Consider the following 22,268-nt stretch of genomic DNA (forward strand, 5'->3'; position numbering starts at 1 on the left):
TGATTATACATTTTAAAGGCAGTGACCCAAAATGCTGCATGTGTACCCGGAAAGTTCCAAGGAAAATGCAGTTTAAAGGTAAAATTTAGTATAAAAGCTGGAAGTCATATCTAGCTTTCCTGGAGGAGCAATCGTGTTTTCCCGTTCTGTAGTATTTTTCTGAGCATGCATCACTTTGCTTCTGTTGTGCTACTGCATAGGGATGAAATACTTGAAGGGAGAGAGCCGGAGTTGGTGCTGCAGCTTTACATCTCCGTCTCTTGATGTTGTACAATTCAAGGTCTTGATTTTGCTTTCACTGAAAGCCCTATCTGTCTTCCGTGATAGATTTCCTTTTAAAGCAAAACAAAGAGCACAGTTTTGGATTAAATACGTCATCAGAAGATTGTACTGCTATGTATGCTGATTATCATAAAGAAAATACCAAACAGATTATACTTAGACTCTCTAAAGAAATTCACCTCCAGGCTGAATGCCAGTGTGAGAAATATTGGCTTGAAAGGGAGCAGTTTTGGGAGGTGATAGACCCCTGGAAATAGGATGAAATTTCCAAATGCTCCAGAACTATAACAAACGGCTTATGGCAATAAAGAGTTGGCAAGAATAACCCCTGTTTGAGAAGAGCTTCTAGAGGATGGAACAAAATAAAGTCAGTTAATATCAGTTGAAAGTCTAGCCTCATTAGTGAAGTCATTTTTTTTCGGCTAGAGACTGGCTCATCTCTGCACAGGGGGACAAGTGAAGGAGAAACTTGTCTGTGTGAAGGCAGGAGATGCACCCAAGCGTTGTTTTTTCCCATGGACTCAAATCTCCTTTCAGGAGTTCCGCATCTTAGCACTAGTACTTAGATGGGGTGGGTGCCTGTGCCCTGTGTGTATGTCCACTGACTCCCCTATAGCTGCTAGCGTGCTGAGCCCCGGGTAGGGTCTGCCTTGGAGGAGGTCTGAGCAAGGTTTGGTTTGGTAGCTTCTCTCCCCAGTTGGCCTGAGGTGTCTGGGGCCAACTGGTAGGTTGCCATTGAGGACTTGTGCCCGAATGAGCGGCTAGCCTAGGCCAGCCAGCACCTGGGTTATCCTGTGAGGCCTCTCGTGGGTTGGAGAGGAGGTTGAGGAATAGATGGCAGGAGACAAGCAGTAAAGCAGACATGGAAAGGAGACCACAGGCAGGCTGTGAGCAATGAGGGGGTAAGCTCCCAAGGCGGATCGGTGAATGAAGTTGCCTACACCCGTGCTCCCACCACACGCCCTGCCCTGTCATCCCAGACGTGCTCTGTGTTAGCAGCATTGTGGGAACCCACCACAGGGTCTCTCCCCCAGAGCTTGGTCCACCTGGAGGCATGGTGTCCCTGCTGCAGACCTGGCATCCCAGCTTGATCTGGTGATACAGCAAGGAGGCTATTTGTACTGCCACTTGTTGTTGCCTCCATGACATGCTGCAGAGCAGCTCCTACGGTGAGGACAACCATTTGCAGAGGGCTGATGGGAGTGGCAACGTGGCTGTTCCTGTCCTGCACCTCCATGTCCTCCTTCACTGAGTTTGAGGGCACAGAGTCGTAGCAGTGACCGGCTCCTGATGCAGCAGAGATCAAAGGCAGAAACCCACTGTTGGCTTGCCAGCTACTAATTCTTTCAAATGTATTTGATATGGTGATCCCTACTTGTTCTGTGATGGGGTCACCTTGAAAAGTAGTTCCTCCTGCAGGGTTCACTACCTGTGTGGCCACGTGATTCAATTAGGTTCATTTGATGGTGACTAATATCTGGTAACATCCATCAGAGTCAAGCTGCTTAGCGGAGAACAGCACAGCATATAAATCTCTTTTCCTTCTGTTGCTGCCTTTCAACAACAAGCTAATTCCATTTAATACATAATGGTAACACTTAATTGGAGATATAAACTGAGAGGAAATGAGGAAAAATGGATACAAATGTATCTTGGCTCTGATTCAGCTGGTCCTTCGCTTCCTCTGGATCTGAAGAGGAATATTAGAAAGGGACAGTGTGTGAAAAGCCTCATCGGGAGAGTGCCAGTGAAAATATACTGTCTTAATGTAGCTGCGGTCAGGCAATCTGACAGCCCTCTACTGCAAAAAGCAGGACGCTTAACACGTTTCCCTTCAAATAAGGGTGTTTTGGGGCATCTTTCTGTATTTGATTTCTTTCTCTCTGAATTTGTTCCTAACTCTTAAATGATTTTTTTTGTTTTTAAATTGTTCTTTTCTTTGGAATAATGAATAATTTAGGCTCACAAAATGTAAGAAATGCTGTTCTCCCAGACTGGCTTCAAATGTACTTTGAAACCTCAAACCCAACCGCTTCATCAGGTGCAGAATTACAGCAGTATGTCACTGCAGACTTCTCCTGTCTTCCTGCAAATATATCCAGATACAGTGTCTGCCTCAGAGCATGCTGTGGGAAGCTGACTTCATCCGCCTGCCTGGCTCCGTTTGGCACTGCCTTGAGGTATTGATTTGTGACCTTGCAGCCTGGAAAGCATTGTGTGCAAGCAAGAGGCATGAAAAATAGGAAACTGCAGCTTGAGCCAGAGGTGCTGCAGGTTTCCAGTGAATTTATGGTGCAAGTGGGGTGAGTTTGTGCTTGGAGGTGAGGTGTCCAGATGCAAAGGGTGGCCAGAGAGTTCATAGGTGCAAGTACCAGCAGTGCTTTAGTGACACAAGAGGGAGCTATGGACTCTCCTGAGATACAGCAGGGTTCACCCAGGCATAAAAGGCAGGTGAATGGGCAGGAGAAGAAATCTCGGAGTACAGTAGCCTCTGGAAAGACAGACCAGGCATCTGTTGTGCTTGTACTTCTAGGGTGACTTTGCTACTTGTTAACCCAAAATGATCTGGAGAGGAAGTTGGAAGGGAAGACTTCTTCCCTGGGGAATACAGATGAAAAATAAGAGATGGTGGTTCCTGAATCTAGTACCATTGTGGACATGTGAGTTAGATGCAGGGAATTACAGTTGCTATCCAAATCTTAAGCTTCATTCCTTATTCATACCTATTTATTTTAAATTATACCTGGTTGTAATTCCATGTGATAAATGGTCGGTCCTTTAAAATTTGCTTTATGTGAAGTGTTTTTCCTACCTTTGTCTTAAAAAGGAAAGGATGGCCCTGGGGGCAAATGCTAGTCTTGGACACAGGAGCTCGAAGTTTGTCTCCCTACTCATCTGTGTGGGCTATGCTGTGGGCTGTGTGAGGTACGTTGCTCTGGCCTCGACCTGGAAATGAGACTTAGGGGGAACTTAGGGGGCATTTAGTATGTGAGACCTGGGCAGGGATTCCTCCAAACCCTTGCCTAGTTCTGTAAGCACCAGTTTCATGAGCAGAGCTTCCTAGAGGCTTCAGATCAGCTGCTGGGTGAGTCCAGGGCTATCACCACTGCTTGGTACTCTGCAGTCTCTCATATAAGGCCAGCCAGCATCTTCAGAGCAGGCAGGGACATGCCTGCTCATCTCACAGCAGCATGCTTTACACACATCATAATGCTTTGCTTCAAACTCATGCCAGGGCGGAGAAGCAGTGTACATACGTGCATTGTAGCACAGCAGTTAGAGCCCTTCCGAAGATGTAAGAGTCGTTGTCTCAATGGCTTACTCCAAGCTGACTGCTCAAGATGCGAGACTTTGGGCATTATGAAGATATCTAATTATCTGTATTTAATTCTCCTTCCTTTTTAAGGCCTGAGTTTGGAAAAAATAGAAGTTGCTTATTTCTGCTGGACTTTGTAGGCTTTTTGGTATCTGATTTACAGATGGGCAAGGGAGGACTGCAGACACCCAATTTTCACATTCCCTGGCTCAACCTCACCTTCTGGATAACGGCATTGCTCAAGTTATCAGGTGGTCTGTAGTTCTGAGCACCGTCAGCATCCCTTGACCATTGGTCCATTCCCTGCCCTGTGTGTTGGGCTGTGCCTCTTCTCAAATATCCAGTGTATTTTTGCTCGAACATAATTGCTGCTTTCCCTCCCCCTCTCTCCTTTTAAAGCTTTTTAAACACCTCTTGCATTTTTGTCCTCGTTCTTGCCTTTCACCCCAGTTCCTGGGTGGATACTACGTGCTATACTTGATACACTCTGAGCTATAAATAAGAAGCAGTTTGTTAGAAAGTAAAATTAGCAGGCCAGATTTTCAAACGCGCTTCTAAGTCTGTGCCTAGCCACCTCAGAGTGTATGTGTCCTTGTTTTCTGAGGTGCTGAATCTTGTTGTTATCCTTGATTTCAATGGGAATTTGTGATGCTCAAGACTCCTGGAAATCAGGTCACTTTTATATTTGGGTCCTGAGCATGGATGGAAGAACCTGATCACCACCACTGTGTTATCAGTGGAGGGACTAAGTCATGGAAATGTTGGAAGCTTGCCCCAGGTCAGTCCCTTACCTAGCAGCAGAGGGAAGTGAGGATTTTGGGGAGGGAGGCTCCTTCCATCTATAAGAGATAATACGAGATTCTCAATGAGTGACCATAGACTTGCTTACATCCCCGCAGTGAACCATTGCAAGTCCTTGAATTCACATCCACATTTCACTTTGGCTTTCGTGAAATGTGGTTGTAGGCATTTGTCAAAAGCTGGAACCGTTACCCTGATCTGAACATTGCTGAAAGGGGATCGTCTGCAGATCTGCTGCAGGAATGTTGCTGGTGAGTTATGGCTGGAGGTTAACCGCAGAACTTTGTCTCTTTGTAATTATCCTAATGTGGTGCCAGCTCTGCTCTCTTAGTCACTGGAAGCGTTCCTGTCCATGGGAGTACAACAGGGATTCAGTCAGGAGACTGAGTGAGAATTTTTTTTGTAAGAAAATAAAATATGGAATTTAGGCACATGATAAAATACAGCTGTGAGTATATCATGGCAGCTCTCGGGTTAGTCTTCAGATCAAATCAGATTACCTAGCTGAGTGTATAGCACTGAGTTACCACACTAATGAGCACAACTAGAAATGCGCACAGGTAGATTTCCTGGTCTTTGATTTTTGACATGCAAAGAACTAATGAAAATGGGAACAGGGACAGCTCGGTTGTGCTCCTGAAAATGTACTCTGCTGGGGTTTGTGTTTTAAGAGTGTATAACACACTGGCATTACTCCAGTGATTTAGCTATTTGAGATCACAGTTTCCAGCCAGTATTCCACTAATGCAAAGGAAAATACTTTTGAGGTACAGATTATCATAGGGATTGCTTCCTGTATCAAGGAGCTGGTACCCTGCCATAAAACAACGAAAATACAGCTGTTACTGCTGGGGAAAATAGCAGCTATATATCTTTCTTTCTCGGGTTGGAGGCATTCACTAATGCCATCTAAACCGCTGCTGTTGCCCTGGTTGGGGGCACAGGGAGCCAGCACGTACCTGTGCCGTGCTCTTACTCCTGGGGTTACCCCTATGGCCAGTGCAGCTGCCGCATGTTAAAGCTAAGACAGATTGAGTTGATGCTGGGGACCCTGCCTGGTGCTTTTCAGCCTTTTTTTGAGCTGTGCTATGCACTCGGCACACGCCGCTGAGAACCAAAGCATGTATTGCTTAGCAGCTCTGCAGCGTGCCCTAGCCTTCATACTTACAAGGCCTGCTGACCCAGGCAGGTGTTGGGAAACAGGCAGAGAAACAATTAATCTTTTCTAGTTTGTGAAGATCTATAAATGCAGTAGGAAGACCATAAAGGAAGTGGACCTCGTGGCTACTTTACCCATGCCACGGTAGCTCATGCAAGAGAGCATCGTCAAGGGAGATGATGCATTCGTTCTGCTGGAGTCTCCTTACAGGGTCTCCTTGCTCCGGGACAAGTTGGGAAAACAGGGGCTCCGCAAGTGAGAGAAATGGCCAAATCTCGCTGGAGTGCAGACATCGCTTTTGTCTTTTAATTTGCTTTGTGCTTTAGAAAAAAAGCCAAGTGTTGATTGCCTGCAAGCGGAGTAAGAGGGAGCTGCAGCTGGAGCAACAAAGGGAAGGAATGACAGAAGAGTGTCTAGTTTGATAGATGTTTGTTGACACTGCAAAGAGAGATAGTTGCTTCACCTGCCACCAGGAAAATAGTTTTGGGCTTTTGACTGTGTTTTTGGCAGCTCTGCTTAGCGCAGCTTTTGTAATTAAATTGAGCCTCTGGTTAGGAAGGCACAGGTAGAAGATGTAAAAGCTGCAGAGGATGTGGTTGTTGGATTTCTCATTTCTACAGCTATGTAACCCAGGGCTCTGCTCTACAAAACCAAAATACAGATAGAGTATCAAGCAGAAAGATGTTTGCATGCAGAGCATCCAAAAGAGGTTTTCTTTGTTAGCTCAAGAGCCTCCAACTTCTCCCTCCAAAGCCTCCTGTGTGCTCGTACGCCAAGACGAGTGCTTGGCATCGTGCTCCACTGCTCGGAGCTTTGCTGGAGGAAGAGCAGCTGCTTCAGTCTAAGTTTTCCATGCCCTCTCCCAACACAGCTTTTTTCTCTTTGGGAGGAGTGTTTAAATAGCTACTTTAAGCAAGCAGGGATTATAGGAAGAGGAGGTTAAAGCTGAATTTGATATATATATATATCTATATATATCTATCTATATCTATCTCTATCTATCTATATATATCTATCTTGGAGAGCTGGTCTCCTGTCAGTGCTGTGTGAAGCCACAGCACCAGTGGCTTCAAGCTTGCTCAGAATCAGCCATCCTCCTCCCTCCTCATTGCCTCCTTGCTCCTCCTCCTGGGCTGCTGCCCTCCGTCCTGCCCTTTGACTTTATCTCCGTAGCTGTCTTCTCAATCCTCCCTGTGCCTAGCGCCTTCCCAGAGCTGCCTCCATGCCACACTGCTTCCTCCGTTGCCAGCCCCCTCCTGCTGCATCCTTCTGGGATCCTTCATGGTGGTACCTGGTCTGGTGGGGACCAGGAGCTCCTGAACCTGCAGCTCAGTAGCTTGTGCTCCTCTGAAAGGAATGAGGACTGAGTTTCAAGATCAGTTTACAAACTCAGGCCACGATGCCAAAGGGCTGGTCTAGCCTCGTCCCTGGCCTGTGCATGCTTAGCCATTTGTTCTTGTCTTGTTTTTCAGCTCCTCACTTATCCCAACAAAACCATCACGAGGTCATTTGGGGACCGGGTTAAAACTAACTTTCCTTTTGCCCATGTCAGAGCCCAGCTCAGCACCACTCCACAGCTCTGGGGATACTTGAGCCAGGCAGGGAAATCTCAGCTGTCCAGGCTTATGCCAGCGACACTTGAGTGTCATCTATAGCATAAGCCAAGCCCCAGGGCTGACTGGCACTGCTGCCTGAATGGGCTGGGCTTGAACCCTGTGCCTGTTCCTTGCTGTACAACAGGCAGAGTGGTTGTGTGAGCCGGTACATCCCTCTGCCCCGGCCGCTCGTGCGAGAGATGCTGCGTCACTCCAGCGATGGCAGGGGACGGCTGGCCTGGGCTGCTGGCTGGTGTCCTTGCATGACAGCCGGTCTCACAGTGCTGCAATGACAGAGCACAGAGCCTACATGTATATGTGTGTGTGTGTATATATATATATATGGCTATATGCATATTCTCTATATATGGACACACAATGGCACAGGCACGCTCACAGGCCAAAGAAAATGAAGCCAAAACTTCATTAACTATAGCGCTACTCCACATGGCTTTAAAGACCAACTTGTTAATGTGCATAAAATCCCTGTCTCGGGTGGGCTGTCCTGTGCCTCTCTTCTTTTACACTTTTTTAAAATTGCTTTTGGCATTCAGGAGATTTGTATTAAACACCCAGAATCCCACAATGGAAAGAGCAGGGAGCAGGGGAATATATCTGAAAGAGAAAGGAGAGATAAAAGAACAAGTGGAATGAAATCCTCTGCAACCTCCTTTTGAAGTAATTAGTTAGGTTAATGCTGAGTTTTATTTCCGTTACAAACCCCAGGAGATGATAGCTGGAGAAGCTCTCCTGAAATAGGGCTCCTCAGAGCAGGGAAAGCCATCCTGGATGGCGTATTGTGGAGTAAAACTGGTTGAAAACATCGCTTGTGGGACAATCCCTGAGGGAAAAGCTGCTGTTCAAACGAGAGCATGGTGCGAGAGAGGTTAGGCTAGCTCCACTTGTAATGGAGCTCGAGCAATACAGGGGGATGTGCGGTTCGCCAGGGTAAGTTCACTGGATACTTCACATCATTAGAGCAGTTTGTGTGCCCAGTAAATGCAGATCTGAATCGCTGGGTAAGCTGCAGCAGTGCAAGCCTGCAAGCTGGAGAGGCTTGGGTGAGCATGACACATAGAAATCTGTTTTTCCTTCCCCCCCTCCCGCTTCCTTTTCTTCTTCAGACTCTTGAAGTTTTGGTGGAGAGAGGAAAAAAGGTTCTTTGTCTGACTGAGCTCTCCCAGGAAACTGCATTTGTGCTAAGCTCTCGCAGAGTGAGGCCTACAGGCATTTTATGTGCATGAAAAACTAATGCAAAGTTTTCTTGCTGTCAAGACGCATCTGTAAGAAGCAGAAGAGTCTGTGCGCTCTGCCAGGGCCTCTGCACCATTACACTGCATTCCCATTATCCCTGGAGTGCTGCTCCCAAAGGACTCTTTCTGCCAGATCCCAACATCCAGCTGCAAAAAAGCCCCCGTGGAGAAGCCAGCAGCATTGGTACTGCTGCATCTCAGGGGTGACTCCTTCCCCAATACCCAGCACACCCGAGGGAAGCACATCACACTTAGCAGTGGGGTTTTTTTGTTCTTTCCTTGCCCTTATCTGGATCTGTTTATCCCTAGCCTGAGGCTTGGGAAGGTTGCCACAAAGTACCCTACGGTGTACCCCAGTTTTGTGGCCTTTTTAATCTCCTGCTGAGGAGGGTGGTTTCTTTTCAAGGTCACATTTCCTCACCAATGCACTGCTGCCTGGTTTTGGACTCTTGCATTTTTAATCTCCCAAAGTTATTGGTTTAGTCACAGGCGTGCTGGGCCAGCCTTGTTTTATAGTGCCAGTTTGCAGAGGTCCAAGCTGCTGTCTATGCTGGAGGCCGAGCCCCGGAGAGCTGGTGGAATGTGCCAGGGAGGCGAGCCCACAGTGCCCGTGAGTGCCAGCAAATACATCCACTTTCTGAGAGGCTGAACACACCAGCTGTGTGTTAAGGCCAGCGAGGGGCTGGTGCTTGCTATATGTGGTCCACGTGGCAGCAGGAACCTTATGGTGTAAGTTTAAGAGCCAGGATTAATCATGGTTCCTCTATTCCCTGGACAGTACTTACTGGGAGGAGACCTTTTGTACACTGGTGCAGCGGGCAGGATGCGGTGCCTATTCAGAAATGCTGGAAATCAGCTGTTGTGCTCTGATTTGTTGCATGGCCGGGGCAAAACGTTGCAAGAGAGTCATCAGGGGGAAAAAAAAAGTCTAAAAAAATGCCGTCTGTTCATTGACATGGATTCCAGGTGCTGAAAGATTTTGGAAAAGTGGTGCAACCCCTCCTCAGGTATTTAACATGAATGCTGAGGTGTTAGAAATAAGCTTCTGAGTGGGTTACTGTGTCCCACAGGCTGTGGAAAGCTGTGCTCCTCCCTGCCGAGTCTCTCGAGGACTGTGTCCTGGACCTGCTCTGACCAGACTCGCCACTTCTTACCCATTAATGAGCCATGCTGACACAGTTATTGTAAGCAGAGGGTTATCTTGGGCTTGAAGATGCCACTAGCTAGCAAGGCACATAAGGGAACACTTGGGTGCCAGATTAATTGTTTCAGGGACTGAGTGCTGATAGCACAGTGCGTTCCCTAATGGGGAGATGGGCTCTCCAATAACTTAATAGAATCCTGCTGTGGGCTCTGATTTACCTCTGATGAGTTAAAGCAGCACCAGATCAATACCATGCTCTGTTGCAGTAAATAGGCTTGATTTTAAGTATTGAGTAAGAGTTCATTTCAGATTGAGGTCTGATTTTTAAAGGATAGAGTGCACTGGTCTTTCAAGTAAAGAGGAGATCAAGTCTGTGGATGGCTGCTGGCCCCCACTGGTCCAGATCTCGGCTCCTGCAAAGCCTTGCTTGGGGAGTTGGTGAAAGCAGGGGTACGTCTCTTCCCTGGGGACTGGAAGGCGGCATATATCTCAGGGGTACCCTTGACTGGAGCAATTTCACTTTGAACCACCTTGTTTTGCACCACCAGTCAATTCTGTAAGTGGAGTGAGGACCTGAGGAGACTACTCATAAAAATAACTCCCATTTCAATCAGATAAAGCAGGTGTGCATGGGGCTGGGCCCCAGGACCTGCTGCTGTGGTGCTGTGTCTGTTTCCCCAGCCCATGATGGGGATGTGTGTGGGGAGGGTGAGCTGTCAAAGTATCCCTGAAAGACGTTCACTGTGCATAGGGCTGCCAGTTCCTCTCTGGGAAAGAGACCCTTCAGGTAATCGTAAAATCACGTTACTGAAAGGGTATCATCATCCTGAAGAAATGCAAAGCTGTTCTCTCTACGAAGAGCCTGTTTCACTTTTATTAATCATTTTCTGGTTCATATGCACTCAGCTTTTCACATATGTCAAGAACAGCGTCTGTGTCCCTCTTCTTACGTTGTAAAATGGTCCCTAGTCATGAGATGATGGCTGGGTCCTGCCACCACTCATCACACCGAGCACAGTCCCACGGGACAGTCCAGGGACTTGAGTAACTGACCCAGTGAGAGTATTAGAAACCAGACTACTATGGTGAATACACAGCTTCGACATTTTCATTGTGTCACAACTGTTTAATCCTTCCTTAATCCCCTAATGCTGCTCAGTAGACTTTTCTTGTGTTATCTTCATTGTCTTGCTAATAAGATGTTGCACCTAACAGAGATTTACACTGAAAGGTATTAGGGAGGATTATATGAAGATTAGACAAGAAGTACTCACAAAAGGTTGGAGATTTCTTAGTACCAAAATTTTTTATTTCTATAGTGCAAGGATTTTACTTTTTTCCCAAAGAATTTGTGGAGAATTTCTGCTAGAAAGTTCAAAAAGTTGCTACTGTTCAAAAGAATTCTCTTGAACTTCAACATTGGTTATTTTTCAGACTAGTACTAGCTGAATTTGTCTCCTGGGGTTTTTTTGTTTTTGTTTTTGGTTTTTTTTTTATGTGTGGACCCAAATTCTGGGGAAAAAAAAGAGGGGGAATTAAACTCACATGGGATCTCTCTTCTGCTGGACCAGGTGTACATGAGCATCCTCTGTGGTACCTCTGCTGATGAGTGCAGATGGACTTTGACACTCAGCAGAGATCACTGATTTCAGAGGAGCTCTGCGCGTGCTGGAAGATGTTTTGTGCTGAGCCTTTACAACCACAGTTACTTAACTGCTAACTCCAAGGACTGGCTGCAGTGGGGTAAGGCTGATGTCTTGCAGCTGAGATCTTGGGCTGTTATTTCATCATCAGTAAATAAATGTAGCTGGAATTTTGCACAAGCAAAGCCACCCTGGCATCAGATCAGCACTTAAAATGCATAAAAAGCATAAAAATGCTTTTAAATAAAATAGCAGAAACCAAGGAGTGGTAGATTTCATGACTAACTGTCAGAGCTACTGGAAAATTAATCCTACCGTAGGGCCTTAAGCAGGAATCACCCATTGAATCGGGACCTGGTCACTTTGTTCTCCTTGAAAAGCTACAACACTGTGTATTCAATGTCAGCTCCTGAAGGCAAGCTGGGACACAGAGTGGCTTGTTCATGTTCCTTCCCTGTGAAGCCCTGATGCTCTGCCATAGGAATCTTTCACAAGGCTTCATATCTGCCTTGGGAATCTTCTAAAATCCAGTGTCTGATGCTAGTGGGTGTCAAACTATTTTGACTCTTAGAGAGTTTCTTCCAAATTTCTTTCAAATTTCTTCCAAAGAAGGGACACAAGCCCAAATAATAAGCGATGCTTGCTGGCAGCAGGCTTGCTTTTCTTTCTAACATTTCGTGCCTGTCCTTAACAGTGGTCCTGAGTTGCCTGTGGTATACAGGTTGGAAAACACCACTTGCAATGATTTGGATGCAGTGATGGGAGGCTTATTTGGGAATTCTGCAGAGCATCCTACTTCTGACACCCATTCTGAGCTCCCAGTATGTTTCCTTTACCCTAGTTTTTATTATTAGCTCAGCTAATAATAGCTAGTTTTCATTATTAGCACCTTTTTATTATTAGCTCAGTGTTGCTTGATGAATATAGGTTGAGTGAATGAATGGGACAAGCTATATGAAATGCAAGGCCTTTACTTTCAGGATGGCTTAAGTACCCAAATGTAGTCATGTTGAAGGATTGGTATTTCTGTGTATGTGTAGCACCTTCTGGACATTTGTTCTTCATTGAGAGGTAATATTATTTATCACAATCATTTTATGATAGAAAGTGGACCCACTCTGTCCTCATGCTCTGAGGCGGTGAACTCCACTTCATCCATGTTGAACAGCTGGGTCTGAAAACCCTCCTGCAATGGGAATTTTCTACCTGGCATCATCTCATTTAGTGGTTCACTGTTCTCCTTGTTTAGCAGTTGGCCTGCTGTCCCACTGAACTTTCCATTAACGCAATTAAAATCTCTTGCTCCTGGCCCTGTCAAGACAGATGTGCATAATTAATCCTTTCTTCTGTGCGGGAACCTTTTATGCACACGAAGATGACTTGCTGTCTCCCTTCTGTAGTCTTTAAGTTGTTTGAGCCCAGTTCTTTCCGTCTTCGCACACAGACCGTGGGTTGGTTTTTTTTTGTTGGTTTTTTTTTTTTTAGACCTCTGATTGCTCTAGTCCTTTTTCTGATCTTTTCTGGAGCTTCAGATCTTGCTTCAAAAGCTCTGTGAATTCTGCACCCAGCCTTTAAAATCAGAGGGGCTGTGAAATGTAATGCAGCACCACTAACATGGCAACAAACACTATCTCATGCTGTAATTTGTCCTAAAAATTGGTTACATTTCTTCATCCAAGGAACTTTGTGGTACCATCTGGGATGGTAGGGGTTGCAGTGTTGGATGGTGCAAGTTCCTACCCCTACCGCAGAACCTGCCTAGACAGGAACACGCTGGTGGCCACATTTTGGGAATAGCCAGCCCTGGATTTCTAGCCTGCTATGCTATTTTGATTACGGTATTGAAAAAAGCCCTAAGCCGTCTAATTAACTGCTGGCTACCCAAAAGATAGCAAATATGAGAAGTGATTTACTGTCTCACTGACATGCTCTACAGTCACGATGACAAACACAAAATGGGAGTTTTCTCAACTGAAATGCTCTCTTGTGGTAAAGAAGAGGTACTTCATAATTGCAGAACCAGAAAACAGAGACAGCTTATTTCACTCCTGGCACCTTTGTTAATAAAACATTGGGAAGGCAAATAATTATCTGACATGCAATTACATCTAAGCTGTTTTCCTTGGGAAAAAAACAATGTAAGTGTTGGGTGTCTGATTTTATTATTCTGTCTGGAAAGTCTGTATTGGATATTTGAAATTGATACCAGATTTATGCTTTGTTGTTGAATAGACTATGTGTCGGTTGTCTGCTTGTGCTGTGTTTTACTTCCAGTGAGTTTCAGAGTGGCCAGGCTGAAGTAGGAACCTTTCCTGCAATCTCTTAAACTTGGAAAGAGTTTGAAATTCAGGTGGCTTTTGATGGGGGATGCCCAGACTCTGGGTAGCTGAAGGCTACCCAGGTAGTTTTTCAGAAGCTAATGGCATGATCTCGTAGCCTTACCATTTTTCCAGCACTGCCTCTCAAATGAGCAGATCCTTCCACCTCGAGTAGGTAGGCTGTATTGTAGGGAGTCTGGTGAGCTCTGGTTTCTCAAATGAGGTCTGTGCATGCTACAGATGAGATTTCTGTGTGTTCCCCTGAGGTTCTTGCTCTTCACCATGCCTGGCTGTCGGTAAAGCCCCTAAGCTGAAATTTATGATGGAGTACTAAACACATTTTGTCTTGTTCATTCAGGATTAGGACAGCAGGATCCATTGAACCTGGCAGAGGCTCTGAGGCCAGTAACACCGCGTATACTGTGCAGCTGAAATAAAGTTCCTCTTGAATCCTTTTTGGTTTTTTGTTGAGCAGCTTTTTTTTATTCTTCTGATTCTTCTGTAAATATGAATGAGTTTCTAATGTTGGAGGTAACTTTTAATATTTTTGTCAACCTGAAATCCATGTCTCGTTTCTTATAATGTCAAAATATTGAAGATGCATCTAAGTTGATATATTTCCTGTTTCCATGAAATGCTGAATGACTTTTATTAAAATTGAAGAACAGCTCTCCATGCCCACAATTCATATTTTTTCCTTATCTCTTTAATTGCATTAGAAGTTTAATATTTCTTACTATATAATATTTTCATGTTACAACAGAATAAAAAACCTAAGAAGCTGCGTTGCCAGCTCTGGAGACGTTAGCATGTATTTCCTGATCATTGTGGGTGAGTGGTTTATGTTTCAAAAGTAGCATGCTTAAGGAAAATCTGAGGTTTCTTTTAATTGAAATTTTAATCCCTGTGCTTCCCAGAGAAGCACTAGTTGTCAGGTCTATAAAATCACATAGCAAATAAAAAGCTTTCCAGAAGCACTGCAGTAGAAGATGTTAGTACTTTCAAGTCAGTTGAGTACTCTGGGGAGGGGTGCTGATGTTGGGGTGGGGGAATCATCAGATACTTTGGGTTTGTTAGTAAGCAACATATCATTGTGATGATGTGTAACATCTTACCCACTTGGTAGCATCAAAACTATTAGGAGCTTTTCAGGTACATACAGCATCTGGCCTCTGGTAGTCAAGACACAACTGGCTGTCAGTGATCTGAGTGTTTTTGAACTGGTTTCACAGTGGTGTGGGAGCTGGCAGCAGAGTCGAGCTGTCAGCTGGTTAGCAGCATCTCCTTGACGTCTGGTGGGACGCGGTGGACTGAAAAGGCCTTTGCTTGTGGCAGCAGGGAGAAGCTTTCCTGTCCTGGACAACAGCTGAGTACCACTGCAAATTTTAATATCATCGTCTTTGAGTGGATGTTTAGCTGGTGCTATTAATCTTATTTCTGGAAATTGCCTGCTTGGGAAGCCTAAAAATAGATCATATTGCATTTTTCTCTTAGAAAAAGAGGGTGGGTATTAAAGACTGAATTCCTGGGCTGATTTACTGAAAATAGCAACCCATGTTAACATGAACTAGAGATCAGTATATAAACATCCAGCCCCCAAGGGAATTAAAATCCCTTCAGATTTAGTAGTATTTCTTGCAGTTATTAGGTGAGATTTTAGCAGGCAGTGAGTACTCTGCTTCTTCGTATTTGCAGAATACCAAAAAATGGGGATAAAGTTCAGTTTCTACCTCAGTGAACAAAACGCATGAGACTTTAGTGTGCCTTCAATGTGAATATTCTCAAACAAATCATACCTGTTTATTAGGGAAGTCGAGGTTAAGGCAGTCGTTCTACCACAAGCCAAGTGATGGCTGGGAGCGGTGGCTCCCAGGCTGAAATGCCATTGCAGGATCGCTTGCCTGGCTCCAGCTCTGTGGACAGAAGATCTGGAGAAGACAGGCAGGAACTCACCATTGCTGATGTGGTGATTTTTATGCCATCCATCAGTAAGGCGATGGAGAACACCGTTGCTTTAAACAAGTGAGTGGGACCCTCTAAGCTCTTAAATACTCTCAGTTGGGGCTGCCCTGCACTACGCAGCCCTGCTTCTCCTGTGGGTGTATGAATCTGGTGTTCACCACCTGAGTACGGGCTTGTGGATGCTGGTTAGTTTACACTTGGGGAATGATTAATTGCCATATCTCTGTGGTGGAGTCATGTGTTTGGTCATGTAGCCACTGGATGTGTGGGCAGAGACAGTTGTCGCTCCTGCAGACAGCACAGAGAGAAAAGGTATGCGCAGTCATGTCCACACCACATGATGTGTGAGCACACACTGGTGGGGCTGAAGGACCGTGACCTGCCTGGTAGATGTTAATGGGATGCTTAGCAGAACAGAGCTGATATTCTGGGTTGCCGAGTAGGGTTATCCAACAGTATTTAAGCCAGTGAGAGTTAAGACAGAGTAAGGAATTCAGGATTTGATTCTTCAAAATCGATACGGCGTGACTAGGCGCAGCAGTGAGATGTATGGTTCTTTTTTCTGCGAGCCTTGGAAGTTGTTTTGGATTGAATTTATTGTTTGAATCAAGTAACATTTGCTGTATGCTTCTGATTTTGCTAGAAGCAAGGTAAAACTTCAAACTAAAGCCTTGACTTCATTATACATAAAAATCCCTTTTGTAGGATACATCTGTTTTGATCTCAGTTGGGCTGTTTGTCTCTTCTGCGTCTTGCATCTGATTTATATTCCAACAGGATAAAGTGAACTTGATAATGGCCTTTTAGCTTGTCATCTTAAAACACATGCTCAGCCTGGAAGAGCCAATAAAAGTCATGTTGATGAGAGTCTTATAGTCTAGTGATTGGGAATGGACTGACCTGTCGGCCGCAGGGACGTATGCAAAGTGGATTTCATACGGATCTTGTAACTAGTGGTGTTCAAAACAAACAAAGACTACCGTTTTGGATCTGAACACTGTTCCAAAATCGATTAGAGTTAAAGAAAGTCCTTTCATGTCTTTATCAAGCATTTACACAGAGTGTTTCCCTTTGGGAGCATCTGCCCTAACTAGGGTGTCTAAAAGCCAGATAACCAGGTGTAAGCAGGTCAGGTCACCTCACCGCCATCATAGTCAGTGGGAAGAAGTGGGTGCCTTCAGAGAGTTACTAATCTTGGTTTACAATAGACATCTAAGAGAGACCAGGCGAGTTGTCTTCTACAGTTATCAGTTTCCCACCACTCACCTTAAAAAGATTTTGGTATAGCTGGTTCAGACTGTGGTGTCCATAGTCAAGTGAGATGAATCCCATTATGAATGTGGAAATTCAGGGTTTCATGTACTTGTGCAGCTGTTTTCCTTTAGCTGAGATGATTCTGTCTCCCTGGGGCCGTAGCACACTTGTCATCTTCTGTGGATCAGATTTTCTGTCACTCCCCGTCAGGATTATATTAATATTGTAATTTTCGTTTTTAATTGTTTCCCATAGGGGAAAAAAAGCTCCCCAAACTGAACCTGACATAGCTCAATTTATTCATTGATTAGGACTACAGACACCATTACCAGCTAGTGACACGAGATGGTGTAGTGTCCTTCATGGGGACCTTATCCTTTATCTCTTACCACAAGGTAAACCTCCAAATGATTTTGCTCTCTCTTGTCAGTTTTGTCAGGAGAAACTGAGTACATCTGTGGCTGTAGCGCAGTTTGTTGCAAGCAAACATCCATCCATCCGTGTGAGGCTGACACTTAAGATAAACCTGTGGTTACCTGGAGTTCAACTACAGCTTTTGATGTAGGTTGCAACTTCAGTGAAGAAGAGTAAATAGCCTTTACTTTTGCAGTAGGTCCCTTAAATATGTACGACTGACTACTGCAGACGGAAGTGTTGTAAGCCAAGAGAACAGTGTATGTTTTGATGGCATCAGCCCCTTTCTGCTGTGAGCGTGGAGTACTTGTTAGTGGATGTGATTCAGCACTCTCTAATTCTGACTCCGCTACCAGCGCTGGTTTGCTGTCTGGTTAGTGAGTCAGCAAATTCGCGGCTTCCCCGTGCTCTCGTCTGGATTAATATTTACTGAGCCAGGGGACAGAGACTGCTGCAGGCAGCGTGCACTGTGCCTGCACAAGGAGGGTGGTAGGAAGCAATGTGGATGTGGTTCAGAGGCCTCCAGCCGCTGGGACTCTTGGCCGGGGCTGAGCAATCTCTCCTGAGACACTCCTTATTCAATGATTATCTTTTACAGTAAAACCGGTGCAAGGGAATGGATACTTCTGTCTTGAGAGCTTTGGTTAGTGTCTTAGCAGTGTTTGCCTTAACTAGGAACAGATGTGGAGGTTGCGAGCCTGCAGCCTGGGTTATCATTTACACTGTAGAGTTACACGCTGTGTAATTTACACTGCTATAATTCATACTGCATGTTTCCTTGACAAATAGGGACTCCCTGAGTGAAGATAATTGGATATGTAGATTGATTATGTGCAGCCTTGGATTGTATTGGATTTTGTTAATGCTAGACTGCTGAGCCAGCACGCTCAGTAGTGGCTGACAGTGATCTGGGGCTCACAGTCAGGGAAATCGTGAGCCAGATTTCCAGGTATCGCACAGCTTCCACTCCCTGCAAATAAGAAAACTTTAACATGTTGCAGACTGAAAGCGCAGAACTTGAGGCAAGCAACAACTTATGAAGATCTGTTTTAAAAGTACCTGGAAACTAATTTACTGTTGAATTTTTGGAAGAAAACCCCATATTTTCCCACTGTGGTGCCTTGCATAAACATGAGGTAAGATGGCACAGGACTGCAGATTTCATGTTGACTTGCAGTCTGTGGAGTAACTATCATGCCATCCTGGTAAATTTGGACATCACATTCCGCTTGTGGATGGATTTGTGTCTGACGTACCTCAGGAGAGAGGGACAGAGCTTGCTTCTCTCACTTCCACTCCGTATTGTTTCATTCTTTTCTTCAGCACAGGAAGGATCAGAGGACCTATGTGAATAGCATCTCATACAGAAATGCAATAGGCTATTTATAGTAGGAGCAGAAACAGATGGCCAAAGCTCTTGCTTGTGTAGCCAGAGAAGCTGATGCTTTTCAAGCTGCAATCTTTGATGGGAGTTTTAGGTACCAATCACACATATTTTTAAAACAGTTTTGTATCTGCGTCGTTTCTCTTGTAACTGTTGTACGAAGCAGAGATTGCTGGGGTAGATACTTGAAAGAGTGCTTTGTGGATTTGAGTACGGCTTCTGAGTTACAGTGTTAAAATGATGGCTGATTTTCCTTTGGAAAAAATGCAGCAACTTTTAGATGCAATCACGTTCTGCCGTTAACGTTGAAATTGTCTGAAAGAAACGTCTCAAATTGCTTGACATTGTCTCATGCGTTTCATCCTCACCATTGTTAAGGTTCGTTAATGATTCCATTATAAGCTCCTATTTGCAGAAATGGTTTTCTAAAAACAATCTCTGTGTTATATTATTATGTTGTTTATATTAGATAAATGCTCGAGGACTAGACATGTATTAATAGATAGCCTTGTGATTGTGGAGCCAGCAATTACTGGACTGGTGATTACTCTATCACAAAGTCTGCTGACTCTCAGCACTTTGGAGGGGAGAATAAAATTCCTTCTGCAAATTGGGAAGATAATTTTCTTTGGAATAGTGGTTGTTACACAGTGCTAGAAATCCTCTGCATGCAGATAAGCAGTAAAAGCTGGTTAGCTTTATGCAATGCAGTGTGATGCTTTGGAAAAGACTGTCATGGTGAAGAGCCTTATCAATCACAGGGGATATAATGAAGATCCTAAAGGAGAGCTCCAAGCCTTCCAGGAGAGGACACGCTGGGTGGAAAACAAGGCAGCTGTAACCATTTCTCTTTCCTGTACTTCTACCATAGTGTGTCCCAGCTGCTCGACACTGGAGCAGGATGGCCTTGGGAGAGGGGGTGATGAGGTACTTTCTCCTTCCCTTCCATAGGGTTAGCCACTGTCTCTTCCTTACTGTGTCACTGCACCCTAATTATAAAGAGTGCCGGCCACTCTGTCTCCCAAAGAGGAATAAGAGAGCAGCATTAAAGGGATGTGCAGGGCAAAATCATGCGTTTAAGATAATGTCCTATGCTGCTGGCTTGGTTGCCCCGAAGACCCAACAATCACTTCCTACCCCTCTGGGTACAGTGGAGTCACAGGCAGCCTCATCCATTAGGATACCATAGGTCAGTTCTCTGCATGTGCCAGGCTCTTCTGTGGCAGCATCCGAAGGATGATCCGGCCGGGACTCTGCTTCCTCCTCTCTGCTCCTCCGTATGTCCTGGCTCCTTACAGGTGAGTGAAGGGAACAGTCCTCACACACATACCCCAAGCACGGTACTTGTTACTGTGTAAAACACGTGAGATCCCAGCAGGCTGCTTTTGGAAGCCCAGCACGTGACATTCTAGGTCGGTGATTCTTGATCCTTTTCAAATCACTTTATGGCCTTCCTTACAGCCGATAACTTCTCCCTGTTTGGTGGTATAGTAGGGGATGGAGAACCAAGCTCCAGGCCAGGAATCCCCACTCTCAGTTGCTCTCAAAGGCACAAAGACTATAGATGAAAGGTATATACTTGTGGCCCTTAAAAATTCAGTAGCTTTGCTAGCAGATTCTGGTAGAGCTAAGCTGCCTTTCTGTCCTTTTCCTTTTTCTTTCCCATAGTTCCTATAGCAAATTCCTTGAGTATCAATGGTAAAGCTTTCTACCTACAAATTCTTGGATAAGACTTGGTAGTAGTTCTCTTGGTGAAGAGCTCTGAAGGCAGGGCTCTTAAGAGGTGCTGGTAACCACCTCCTGGCAAAGAAAGCTCCCAGCACGGTGCCGGATTACACAAGTGGATGGGGTTTTCTAAGAGTTGCAGAAATTGTACAGGCTGTCACTGGTTTGCTCAGTGAAACTTTCTCATTGCTCCAAGTGAACAACTTCCAATAATACAAATAATAATAATAAAAAGGGAGTAGAAGAGAGAGAAGATGTTGGGGAAAGAGGGACAAAAATGTCCTAGCTGCCTCAAGGGAAGTGAGGAAGAAATGTAGACCAACCGTGGCCTATATATATCTCCTGGTTGTGACAATTTTTGTAGGGCATTAAAAGAGAAGAGACTCCGGCAATTGCTTCGTTATCAGATACAGAGCTGGATGTTACCAGCTCTTTTGCCCAAGGCATTCCTGATTTAGCGGCTCTATAGGAGTTACATTATTCAAAGTTTATTTAAAATAATTGCTGTAATCATCCATATATTGTCACAGTGTAAGGAGCCAGAAAATTGCATTGCATAATTCCCTTGCAGTTGTCTCAGAAATCTCCCGTCTGCTTTGCTAACACAGCGCAGATATTTTGCTTTCATGCAAAGGGGCTGCCGTGCTTTCAAGTTTACAAAGTGCGATTGCTAATATATTTATATTTTATCTGCTGCGCTTAACAATTGAATGAAAGAAAAGTGTTCGCAGAGGTCAAGCATTGTTTGAATGTGTTGCAAATGGTTTCCCAGGGAAACAGCAAATCAGTACTCGTAGCCTACTGCAGCATCTCCAGAACAACATCTAGCCACCAGCCATAGCCGAGTGTTTACTATAGTACTCGGGACCAAAAGCGATGCAGGCTAAAGACGAAGCGAGGGTGTGAGTAGGAGAGCAATTTCAAAGGATGAAGAAACATTCGGCAAGAGTGGCACCATTACCGTCTTACAATGTTTCCGAACTAAATTTGCCTGTGCCAGACGGTAAATGCTTTTTTTCCTGTATATCTAACCCTAGGCAGGAATTTACTTTGCATGCTCCTCCTGCTCTGTTCCGTGCAAAGTAACATGAATGTGTGTGTGTGTGTATGTGGATTTTTGAAGTAACTAATGCATGGATAGCATTTTTAGCACTTTAATATCATCTGGGATAAGTGCAGTTAAATTTCTATTGCTTGTGTTCAACTGCTGCTGTGTGAGTGATTTCTGATGAAGAAACTAATGTTGAAATGTGAACAACAGATAAAGTTCTTGTACTTCAATTCTGGCTTTTAAAATGATGTGAAATTAGGTCTGTATAATGTTATAGAATTTTATGTAGTATTTTCATATTGTGCTCTAGATTTATCTTTTTTGCTTTAAAGACAGAGGCACCAACTTTTTTGTGCTTGCTGTCCCTCAGCTTGAGATAGCAATTGTTCCCTTAAACTGCTTTTCCCCCCCTTATTTTCAGAAGCGTCAGCTCTAAAGCAATTCCTTAATACAAGAAACACAAGATAGAAATTGTGAAATCTGTTGTATGCTCTTGATCGGACATGACAGCCTTATTCATTTAAGAGTGCATACCAATTTCACATCACACTTTTGTGTCAACTGGAAATCTGGTGATGTTGTCCAGCATGAGATATGACTGTGCTGATAGCTGTGATGCAGATATAAAGCTCGGCATGCTGAAAATATACAATGGGTGTATGTGCGGTATAAATCAAAGGTCGAAAGGAAAGCTTTTCTAAAAATATTCCTCATGTTCAGGTTCAAGTTTTTGTTTTAAATGTCTGTAGAAATCTCAGGCTTTAACTGCACTGTTGCAAGTTTATTATATTCAGTGTCAGATGTTTTAAGAGCTGAGTGGTACTTTCCAAAGTTGCTTGTTCTGCCAGAAATGAACTCTTTTCCCAGCAGGTGTGGTACGTTGTTAAGAACACTCGAGCTGTAAAATTGCAAGGTGTGTGCTGTCTCTGGTTTGAGCTTTGTTATGCCGACCAGCAATGAAAATGTG

General features: G+C 44.6%; 1 protein-coding gene across 3 annotated transcripts in view; it reads left to right on the forward strand.

Moving 5' to 3' along the window:
- SLC35F4 (solute carrier family 35 member F4) overlaps positions 1-22,268 on the forward strand; it is a 130,525-nt gene that overhangs the window by 70,465 nt on the left and 37,792 nt on the right. The window contains exon 1 of one of the 3 annotated variants that reach the window (XM_050898526.1): positions 21,178-21,253. The exons of the other annotated variants lie outside the window; for them this stretch is intronic. Coding sequence (XP_050754483.1) covers positions 21,178-21,253 — 76 coding nt within the window. Of the gene's footprint in view, positions 1-21,177; positions 21,254-22,268 lie in introns of those variants that run through there. 3 annotated transcript variants of the gene reach the window in all.

The sequence above is a fragment of the Gymnogyps californianus genome, chromosome 5, assembly GCF_018139145.2.
Source record: "Gymnogyps californianus isolate 813 chromosome 5, ASM1813914v2, whole genome shotgun sequence".
Taxonomy (NCBI): Eukaryota; Metazoa; Chordata; class Aves; order Accipitriformes; family Cathartidae; genus Gymnogyps; species Gymnogyps californianus.